At 42.9% G+C, this 11,553-nt stretch overlaps 1 protein-coding gene and 1 non-coding gene across 2 annotated transcripts in view; both read right to left on the bottom strand.

Annotated features, from left to right (window-relative positions):
* Positions 1-11,553, bottom strand: part of TOP1 (DNA topoisomerase I) — an 85,759-nt gene that overhangs the window by 1,859 nt on the left and 72,347 nt on the right. The window contains exons 14-20 of the mRNA XM_065922019.1: positions 8,258-8,401; positions 7,034-7,219; positions 5,945-6,013; positions 5,317-5,431; positions 4,213-4,340; positions 786-880; positions 415-564 (exon numbers count right to left, since the gene is read on the bottom strand). Of these exons, the coding sequence (XP_065778091.1) occupies positions 415-564; positions 786-880; positions 4,213-4,340; positions 5,317-5,431; positions 5,945-6,013; positions 7,034-7,219; positions 8,258-8,401 (887 nt within the window). The remainder of the gene's footprint in view (positions 1-414; positions 565-785; positions 881-4,212; positions 4,341-5,316; positions 5,432-5,944; positions 6,014-7,033; positions 7,220-8,257; positions 8,402-11,553) is intronic.
* On the bottom strand, positions 7,688-7,790 carry LOC136162149 (U6 spliceosomal RNA). The gene has a single exon (XR_010661987.1). It is a non-coding gene; the product is annotated as a U6 spliceosomal RNA (small nuclear RNA).

Here is an 11,553-nt window from a genome sequence, read left to right as displayed (position 1 = left end):
CTCAGATCCGTATTCTCATTTTTTGTTTTTCTTTTCTCCTTATTTGTACCTTTTTTCCTTGACTTATAAAAAAAAAATTTTTTTTATTGAGAAGTTCAAGTGTAGGTAGATGGGCTCATTTTTATTTTTTCCTTCAATAAGGACTAAGAGTCTCCATCCTTGTCCTAAAGTTCCACTAGGGGTGGGGACCATACCTGCCTTAGCAGACAAAATAAACACTCCAAGGTGGTATAACAGTACTGAACATTTCAGACCATCCAGGATGTCCCAGTGCATTTGCAGTGTGCACGGCAGAAGACAGGACTCTCTGAAGTGTGCAATGTAGGAACCGCGTGTGAGAGCTGACAACGCTCTTGGAACCCCATCACCCTTCCCAGGCCAGCAGGGGGCCTTCAAGAAGGGCGTGGTGCTTACCAAGCCACGGTGATCCTTGGGTCCAAATAATTGAGTTTGGAGGTTCCCAAAGCAATCTGTTTATTCTCCTCTCGGTCTGTGGCCTGAACTTCAAGCTTCATGAGCTGCTCCTCCAGTCTCTGGACAGCCTTCTTCTTTGACTCTACAACCCTGGAAGAAAGGAAGTCATCAGGAACTAGGTCTGGCCTCTGGACGGGAGCACCGTATCCCCACATTGCCACCCAGGGGCAGTAAAAGCAGAAAAGCCACAGGCCCAGACATTTCTAGAAGACGTCACTCAGAAACCCTAGGAAAGCTAGGACCTCTGGTTGACGCTGGGACGCTTTTTCTCTCTCACCCAACCCCAGCTTTGCATCACACCAGGCACATACTTCTTGGTCTTTGCATCCTTCAGGACTTTAGCATCAGCCTTAGCACTTTTCAGGTCTCTCCGGGCATCTGCTAGCTGCTCCTTCTTTGCGTCAATCTGGGTAGGGAAGAAGAACAGTAAGATTTAGGAATGAAATTAAGTCCAGAGAGAAAACAGGGCTCCTCAAGCTGTCTCCACCAAGTAGGCTGGCCTGGTGGTTTCGCCTCAGTAAAACACGCAGGGGCGGCTTCATGAAGGCACAGAGCAGATATGCAGCGGGTGCTGAATCCCAATGCTGCTTGACCTTTTATATGCTTCAGTCACCCTGGAAGAAATGAAGGTTTTATGGCAATGACTTCAGTTCCGTCGCTCAGTGGTGTCTGACTCTGCAACCCCATAAATCGAAGCACGCCAGGCCTCCCTGTCCATCACCAACTCCCGGAGTTTACTCAAACTCATGTCCATCGAGTCGGTGATGCCATCCAGCCATCTCATCCTCTGTTGTCCTCTTGTCCTTCTGCCCCCAATCCCTCCCAGCATCAGGGTCTTTTCCAATGAGTCAACTCTTCCCATCAGGGGGCCAAAGTATTGGAGTTTCAGCTTCAGCATCAGTCCAAGCGTCCTTCCAATGAACACCCAAGACTGATCTCCTTTAGGATGGACTGGTTGGATCTCCTTGCAGTTTAAGGGACTCTCAGGAGTCTTCTCCAGCACCACAGTTCAAAAGCATCAATTTTTCAGCACTCAGCTTTTTTCACAGTCCAACTCTCACATCCATACATGACCACTGGCAATGACTTGGGGACCCATTAATCCAGAAACTCAGGGAAAAGAAACAACTGGGACTGGGAGTGTAGGTGCTAATCTTTCAATCAGAGAACACTTTGGTTTTAGATACTGGCAAGAGGATGACAGGTGAGAGCTGTTTATCAGATGGATCCTGGGCCAGGTTGTCACCTCCATCTCAAGAATCCTGCAGGAGACACTGTTTATGAAGCTGAGACAAGAGTCCTTACATCTACTGAGCTCAGCTCATTCCTCGGGTTCTACCAGCACTCTGAGAAGAGCTGCTAACTACTCCAGAAAAAAAAAAAAAAGATGCACTGAAGAGAATACCCAAGGGACTGGAAAATGGCAATTAAAAGGTACCCAGGAAGCCAAACCACTCAGCCTCGTCTGTTCCAAGCCAATACATGGCATGGCCTGGCTTTGGCATTCTGTTTTTAAAAGGCGAGAAAGCTGAGACAGGAAGGAAATTCAAACAGTTATCATTCAAAGCAGATTTGAAAACTTTTTAGCTATGGAGCTCTTTCTCCAAATGAAATCTCCTGGGGCCCCAGTCTCTAAAAGAAGAGAAAAGGACAGTTCCAGCCTCTCTCGCTTGAGAGCACCAGTTTTAAGTTCTCTATTCCTGCTTGAGGACAGCAGCCGGCAGCACCGTGGGGTTGGGGTCGCAGAGTGGTGAGCTCACAGCTGGGACAGGAGAACCCCGACCTGCTATCACCCTGCTAACCCCCAAGGTCAAAGGAACCTCTGCAGAATAAATACATGCCTGACTCCAATACACTGGGCTGTTGCTCTCAGCCTGGCATTGTCTGTTAGATTTACACACACAGCCCGAGACTGGAAACAGAGGCCATCATTGTGAGAGAATTATTAAATGCATTTTACTACGAATGGCTTACTTCCAACATCTATGTTGTCCAAAGTCAAACTGAAGGAACTGACTACACAAAAGCGTCACAGACACCACTAGCCAGATTCTTCTTAAGCTAGAAATGCAACAAACCACAATCTTTTAACCATTTCTGTGAATACTAAATTGGCAGGCTATGTCAAATTCTCTCAAAGCATTAAAGACCCCATTGATTCACTTGGCAAACAGGGGTGTGTGTTTGCTCTGTGGGCACACAGGAGAGGGTTCCTGGGCTTAGAGGGCTCGTCTGGCAGGCAGCCTGGACTGCCCAAACAGTGGTTCCAGAGTGAGACCAACAAAAGGCCTCCTCATGCTCCAGGGATGGGTCTCCTGAATTAGGTAAACAACACCTGAATATTCATGCTTTTATTTCTGGCTTGAAATGATAGCATGAGAAGAGTAAATGGTACCACATGACCACTGTTAACAGAGCTGCAAGGATGGGCGGTCTGGACAGGCTCTCTGCCTGCCAGTCACATGGTCCAAGGATCTGAGACGTCTGTGGACACATTCTTATGTACTGTGGATGTGTGCACTCCTTCAGGAAAGCCAGGTGGCATGTGAAGCATGAACTGCAGGTTGTATGTGTCTTTTGACTCATATGTACCACACCTGAGTACTTATCTGGAAGAAATTTCAAAAGAAGGAAAACCCCCTGGGCCTGGAAACATGTATGCAGCCCCACTCTACAGCAGTAGTTTATGAACTCCAGCTGTCCAGGTACAGTACTTCGTGAACACAGATGGAAAAAGCAGCAATCTGTAGTTTAATTAACCCCTAGCTAAAACTCATCACTTCTTCAGTTATGAATGTGGGCAACTAAACATAGTATTATCAGTAATACTTATGACTTTATTACCAATAGATGGTATGTGTATTTTCACATTGTAATTGTTGCAGAAATCAAAGTATCATTTATATTCATTACTACCTTGACAGTTACAATTATTAGACCCACCTATTAGTAAAACCACATCTATTACTATATCAGACTTTTGCCTAAATATATTTTAAGATAATTGGTTTACTTTGTAACCTATGTATCTACTTTGTAGTGAAATAGCTACAAATTCTCATGGTGGGTTAATACATTAGAATGGATTAGTTATGTACCCATGGGTAACACAGAAATGATCATCGTCAAATGCTAAGTGCCTTGCAGCTTAAAAGCTCAGTACCAGGCAGAGTTGGGAGGAAGGAGAGAGGAACAGCATCTCGTTGTTTGCATGTCAGTCTCTCCCTCTAGGGCAGCAGCTCTGGCACAAAGCCAGTATTCAACAGATGTTTGGTGATGAGCTGTATAAAAATATGATTCATGTGAAATGTGTAAAACTAAAAATAGTTGTGCTAGGATTAGGGGAAATTAAATATCATTGTCTCATCATCCTTTCAATTTAAAACAATCTAGTTTGGAAACAGTTGTATTTCTGGGCTGTGGAAAGGAGTTGTGAGACTATCTTTGTATCCATTATCCTCATGTAGAAGGACAATAATTAGCAGTATTTCAAAGAGGCTACATTAAATTTAGCTTTTCAACTCGGAATACTCACTGGACAATGAATACCCGATATTCAGTGTCTCGACCAGGAGTAACTACTATCATATTTCCATGCATCTTTAGTATGCACCTTTCTTCCAGAACAGACCCAAGACTGGCCACCTGCCAGCCCAGCCCAGAGGGTGGAGTGTAAATAGCCATAGCAGACATGGTTCTTTTTATTTTGCTACCCCCCACCATCCAGATTCAAAATACCTTAGATTGCAAGTTCATCATGGACTTCTCAAAGGTTTTTGGTGGAGCCCTCTGATGGTTACAAAGAATTGCAACAGCTCGGTTGGCACGGTTATAAGACAGTATCTTTGCAGGGATGTTCTCGTCAGCTGGGAAGAAAGAAAAACGGTGATGAAGAGTCAATTTGTGTAACAAGAGAGAACACACAGTACGCCTTCCCCAGCACTCCATCCTCAGGGTTTACTGGGCCTCATCTCATTCAGATGATCACTTCAGGTTCCCCCAAGGCACAAGGTCAAGATCTGAGCGTCAACAGCATCACCTGCTTTCCCCAGTGCTCACCTCCCCTGTCTAACCACCCAAAACAGCACGGAACTGGGACAAATAGCCTAGAGAGGAGGGTGAAATGAAGGGTCCATAAGTTTTACATTTTCAAACCACAAGGCACTGTATCTTCCAGAAAGGAAAATGTAAAGTGTCACCTGAGAAATGTTTTCACTTGTGTCATGTAGCATTCTTTACCACACCCTAAAATATTGACCCTCAACACACCCACCTTTGGCTTTTTGAACACCATTTTCTAATACCATTTGACATATTTCTAGAGGACAGTGGAAACTCATTACAATTAGACTCCAGAGGAAAAAAGCTTGCGGATCTTGGTGATACTTTCAGCAGCCAGTTTTTAGGAAAATACTATCTACTCTTAAAAGGGGGATAAAAAGAAACCTCAGGGAAAGGATCTGCTCCTATGCTGTTTTAGTAACCATGACAACCTTACTCTCTCCAATTTAATAAAACACTGCAACACTTTATCTTCATTTGATGAGCTCTTAAATAACATAGATACAATACACAAAATACAGGCACTTTCAGAGCAGACAGAAAGCCCCTGTCAGCATTCCTTAAAAGCTTATCTAGAAGAATAGGATTGGGGGAAGACAGAACTGATCTGTTTACCCATCTAATAAGCCTTAGCCCTCTACTTGCAGTGTGGAGGGGAAAAGTTTCCAGTCACAATGTTAATAAGGAAAAGTGGAACAGATAGATCTAGGACTCAGCCGACTAAGGATAGTGGACATCAGCAGTAAGGCTGTGGTCCCTGTCTGGCCAGGCAGTACTTACGAGCTGTGAGTTCCTTTAGCTGCTGCTGTAGCGTGATGGAGGCATTGTATGTACGGAACACCTTGGCTGTCAAGCCCTCCATGAGATCTTGAAGATGTTTATTTAGAATACCAGTCTGGAGGATACAAAGCAACAAAAAGGATGGGATTTAGGTAGAAGCCATACCATCCGGGCCCTCCTGGCAAGCTCCAGGACATTTATGCAATTACAAGTTTACTGTCCTGCCAGTGGGAAGTTAGGAAAAGGTAGAATTCCAGAATACAGAGTTACATGTTCCTCCCTAAGAAGCACTTTGATCTTAAACAGACCAATAAAGCATATGTATCCTTCCCTATTAAGACCTTCCCCAGTAAGATTTCAGGGACAGGTCTTGGGTCTCTAGCAGTGGTGACTGAGCTTCCAGCCAATGCTATGCAGAAGCCAGAGGAGGATAGACGGCAGGGTTCATCCACCCCATCCCAGGGCTTTGGCCATGAATCTGTGTGTGCCTGAGGAAGGGAGGGTATACAGGGTGCCCCGGGATAGGCTAAGGGCAAAGCCCCAGTCACTCCCAGGCAACCCTCTTCTTCAGCGGCTTGGGAGTCTCTGGCTGGGCCCCTCTTCAACCCGGTGGGCTCTGTCCACTCACATTGAGTCTATCAAAAAGATCATCCTCAGGCTGTTTGTTTTCCATAAATAGTTGTAAGTTCTTAAAAACCTAAAAGAAATAAGCAGAGCCTAATTATTATCTTTACTTTGAAAATAATTACAACATAAAGCTTGCAAAAAAAGAAAAACCCCACAAAGCAAAAAAACAATAACAACAAAACCAAATCCATATCCTTTGCCGAGATTCACCTACCATTAGTATTTTACCTCATCTCCAATTTGTGCAGTGTACATGTACACTGATTTCCTTTCTACATCTATATGTGTGTATGCATAATTATTTGTTCAGAGCCATTTCTGGGTACTTACATAATTATGCCCTTTACCCTTGAGTATTTCAGTGTACTTCCTAAGAACAGAGATATTTTCTTATATACACACACAACTTCTCAGCTTTGTCAATTAGACACATTTTTATCCAATCTTGTTCATATTCCTATTTTGTCAGTTGACCCATTGATGTTCCTCACCTCCCCAGTATGGAATCCAACCTAAACTCAGATATTACATTAATTGTCAGATTTCTTTAGCTTCATTTAATCTGGAACATTTCTGCAGCCAGCAAAACCCAGCTACTGATGAAATATCGGACTGCTAAAGGGTTGGACTGCCGGGGTACTGCACTCTGTCGGGTCAAGCACAATCCTTCTGGGGCCATGGCATTGCAGCACCTGCTTTAGCTCTGGACTGAGAGATCCAGAGACTCGAGGGCTACCTTTCTGCTGAATCAGGAGCTGGGGGAAAGTTGAACAAAGCTACAGAAGTGACAAATCTGAACTACAACCAAGGGATACTGAAGTGTGGTTATATCATTAAAACAACACGATGGGATAAACATGATGTGCAGCTTGTGGTGAGGGCCAGCTCTTTACAGCGTGGTCTGAAGCACAGGGTCGGGGCAAAGGGCAGGCGCTCAGAGGAGGTACACAGGACACCAATCGGGACCTCTTCACTCCTTCAAACCATTTTTCCTAGTGTTCATTTTCAGCAAAACACAGAGCACAGGAAAAGCACTCAACAAGTAATGAAAGCAGAAGCAGGCCAGGGAGCTCAGGCCACAGTAACTCACTCGTTTCTCAACGGGGACTTTGTTATAGTATCTGATTGAGTCCTTTCCCAGGAAGTCAAACTCCACCACGTATTCCTGACCATCCAACTCTGGGTGCAGATTGATGTGCTCCACACGAAGCGAGCAGCAACCTACAGTGTCCGCTGTTTCTCCTTCCTCCTTCTCATTGCCTGCTCGCAGAGCAAGCTGTCCAGGGAGGAGATATGGGGGTGCGGGGAGAAGATAAGCACGAATGAAGAAACTTCAATATCATATGCTGCCTAGGAAACCCAAATCAGAAGCCTCCCAAGCCTCTTTGGGGCCAGGGCATCAGGCTGCAAGGCCCAGGAATTCTGGATCTGCACTGCTGCTTCTTCCCTTATCAAATAGAGTGTGGGGAGAGAATCAAGGGCTACTAAACTTGCCCAGAAAACTACATGTCTCTTTACTCTGTCCTCTCGAATGGGGATGGAAGAAAGAAGACGTTTAAAACTGTGGGCAATCAGACTCAAAAAGCTAATCTCTGAATTTTTCTTAATTTTTAATTCAGAACTTGTGTTAAATATAAACAGTGCTAAAACCAAGGGAAAACATGAAACCTTTTTTTCCTGAAAGAGTGCAAGAAACTGATCTCCAAAGCACTGTCTTCCAAACTGTAGTTAGGATACACTGGCGATCATTTAACTAATTTCCATGAATTTGTGTGTCATCCTTACATAGGGGCCATGCTAACCTTCTCTGTATCACTCCAGTTTTACTCTGTACTGCCGAAGCAAGCACTATCTAACCAGCTTTAAGGATTATAACCATCCTTTTAAAAAATAAGGAACAGAGGAAAATCTATCAGAATTCGCTGCTCGGAGAAAGGCTGAGCATTGTTTTGTGCGACATTTGTTTCAGTTATACACAAACACAAATATATGTTGGGCTGTGATATAAAATATTTTGGGGGGTGGCACATGGTCGAAGAGTTTGAAAATGTCAGTCTTTCTGGCACATTCAGACTCATGAAAGTCCTTCTACTAGACAGACTGGAGACAGCAGCAGTCTGTCTGTCCCTCAACACCTGTCCCTCCACTTCTCCCTCCCTTAGTAGGCTACAGCCTGGGTGAGCAGGACGCCAGATGACTGGGCTGTCACTGCCTCTGTAGCAGTACTTAAAGCACAGGGCCTGGAGGAATACATGCCTCCTCCATCTTCATGAAGGTGAACATGGTAGGCAGTCTGACAGGAAGATGCCCTCACCTTATCGATGAAGTACAGGGCTACAGCTCTCTGCCGGACTTTCATCTCTTTGGACTTCCAGTCTTCCCTATACTGGTTCCGGATCTTGTCCACACACTTCTTCAGCCTCCGAGCAGTCTCATATTTCTGCCAGTCTTTCTCACCCTGCAAAGACCCAGACCGAAGAGGGTATTGCTTAGGGATAATGGAGTAAAGACAGACACTGAATATCCAAGTTCAGAGCTCTGAACCAAAGAGAAGGAACCTGAGCTTCAGTTAAGCAGTGCATTGACCAGGTGACCAGGTGACAATGCACGCTGTCCCATTTCCCTGACCGGCAGAACTGGCTCCCGTCTGATTGCTAAGAAAGCCTCTGGCTTTCATTTCGTGAAATGTTTTATGTTCTTAAAAAAAGCCCACATGATATGTCCCCCAAATTAATTTCTGTCAATACAAAGGGTATAAACATCCCTATTCCCATGTCAGCATCACAGTCTTGCTGCTGATTCTGTGACCCAAGAGCAGTTTTCTGCTAGGACTGAACTTCATTAAATTCAAGACAATCCTTCACAGTTTGATGGAACTGTCAAGGAATCAGAACCAAAGATTACAGCTTATAATTACTAAGGAACACAATGACTTCCAGGAACAGCTACAATTAATTATTCACCATTTTCTAACTTCCGCATTTAAAAGTATTCTTGATGAGACTGAGAGAAACTGTTATTGTGAGGACGGTTTTTTTTTTTAACAGAGCTTTTGGTGGCAGGTTTAAAAACTGATTCTAAAGCTAATGTAAGGTTTTTAAAAGGGTGTGAAAAGACAATCTAATCAACAGTGAGGGAAGATTTCTGTGACCTTGTTAAATGGAAAAAGTCACAAGCAAGGACTGATGCTAATGTCAAGTGAGAAAGGAAAGGGGAAAAAAAAGAAAAGAAAATTGGAGAAATCCAAAACGGCCAGGGATTATTACAAGGCTAGAAACGGACTGCATGACATGGAAACAGGGATAGAATTTAAGAACTCAAGAATCTCTGTTCTTAATTCCCCCAGCCCACAACCGAAGAGAGCTACAGTGATTTCTACCTATGACACAGACATGCAGTCTCTGAGGCCTAAGAACTGTGGTCAAGGCATCTGGCCTTCTGAGCATGCAGAAGTATGGGACACACGAAGCAAGAAATGTCTGCCACTTTTAGTTCCAAACATTCACAAATGAAAGCTTACCCAGCTATGCTAATGATTCATCGGCGCCCTCCCCCAACTGTGTGTGGTACAGTGCTGTGTGCTGGTGTGGCTGCAAAACAGGCGATTCCTTAACGACCTGTTGTTATGGGTGGGTCATTTAGTGGTTAAGTGATACAGGAGAAATATACAAGTTCTGTATACTGACAATGGGAAGCTGAAAATTTCTCTCTGGTTCTTCTTTGACACTGAAGAGGGCAAATAAGAAAAAGGTACGAGAGAAGCTTTGCTCTTGTAAGTAATAAATCTCAAGACAGTAATGAATCTCCCTCACAACCCTTCTCACATACACGAAAGGCTCATCTGCAACAGCAGAGTCTCCAGTTCAGAAGCAGGCTCTTTCCCATCATTCTGATGCACACAGGCCTACCAAAACCTGAGTCTGTGTTTTCATTTGCCCATTCCTTAGTCACACCACTGAAGCAAAGTTTACAAACCTAACAAATCGGTCATTCACAGGCCATAACCACCAGACCAACTTTTCTTCACAGGCTGGCTAGGCTCCTAGCACAGGGATCCAAGATTCTCTCAAATAAGGACAGAGAGATGGGAGTGATGGGAGAAGCCACCTGACTGAGCTCAACTGAACTGAACTAGGTCTAACAGGAGAAGGCTGGCTTCTAGGAAGTATGCTTATCCCTGTAGCGTTCAGCTTCCCTGAACAGAATTCAAAGAGTGAATGGCAATCTGAACGCCAAACACATGTAATTTAAACAAAAGACAATAAACTGGCCCTAGGTATTTATACCATGTTTAAAAATAAAACCTAACCAGCTTTCCGTGCATGTCCATTCTTAAATATGTTGGTCTTATTATTGATTTATAGAGTTCTTTATAGATTCAAATCCTTTTCAGATATAGGTAGTATTTTTTCTTCTAATACTTCCTTTCAATCTTTCACTTTAAATCTTCTAAAAAGAGTTTATATTACACATTTTTATGTATATAGTTAGATCAGTTTTGACAATCCATAATCCATGTAACCTACACCCCATCAAGAGAATATTTCTGTCAATCCAGAAAGTTCCCTCATATGTGTATATATGGTATATTCTATGATGACCCCTAATGTGTCTGACTACACTATACTGTCTTTATTCTGATGATGGACTCCTGGGATGTTTCCAGTTTTGGACTCGCATAAATATAGCATTACGAACACTGCTGTACAGTCTTTGTGGACATATGCTTTCATTTTATTTGCAGCAGAAATACCTAGAACTGGAAATAGTAGCTTATTGTGGCTTAAATCTGCATTCCACTGATAGTGACAATGAGTAGTACTCTTTCATGTGCTTTTTTTATTAGCCATTCCTCTGTCTTCTAAAGCATCCAACTTTTGCTCTTTTATTATGAGGATGTTTATCTTTTTTATTATTGAATGATACAAATTCTCTGTATATCCAGAATACAAGCCTTTTGTCAGCTATACATGTTGCAAATGTTTTCTCCCTGTTATGTGTATATGTTTTCTTAGTAGTGTCCTTTGTTGAACAAAAGTTTTTAAATGAAGTTCACTGTTTCAGCTGTTTATTGTTTATTCTGTGTCCAAGAAATCTACTCCAAGGTCATGAAGATGTTCTTCCATGACATCATCTAGAAGCTTTAATGCTCTAGCTCTTTTACGCTTTAAAATTTAGAACTGTATACTAAAAAGTCAGGTTCAGAATGTAATTTTTTAAAATAAGCACATCTTATTTTCGCCTTCTAATAAAACTCAACAAAATCAGAGCTTCCAAAGACTATATAAAGTTTTATTTCTTCAATCCAGCCTGTAATCCCCAGATGGTTACATTTAAAAGGTTGTAGACACATACATCTTTGAAACCCCAGAATTATAGGTTCTAAAGAGAAAAAGCAGAGATGTGTATTTGGCACTGAGAATATTTTAATATGACTGAATGCAATGTGATAGCAACAGTGATCCTGAAGGTTGCTATACTTCGTTTACAAGTAAAATTATGAACTTTATTTGTAAAGTTAAAACTGGTTTGAGGAGCCTTAATTTTACTAAGGCTGACTTCCTCAGGTTATAAGACCAGATAATGCTTGGCAGAGGTTGGACTTAGTGG

Source organism: Muntiacus reevesi, chromosome 2 (assembly GCF_963930625.1).
Source record: "Muntiacus reevesi chromosome 2, mMunRee1.1, whole genome shotgun sequence".
Lineage (NCBI taxonomy): Eukaryota > Metazoa > Chordata > Mammalia > Artiodactyla > Cervidae > Muntiacus > Muntiacus reevesi.
This window is presented reverse-complemented; position numbering and strand designations above follow the sequence as displayed.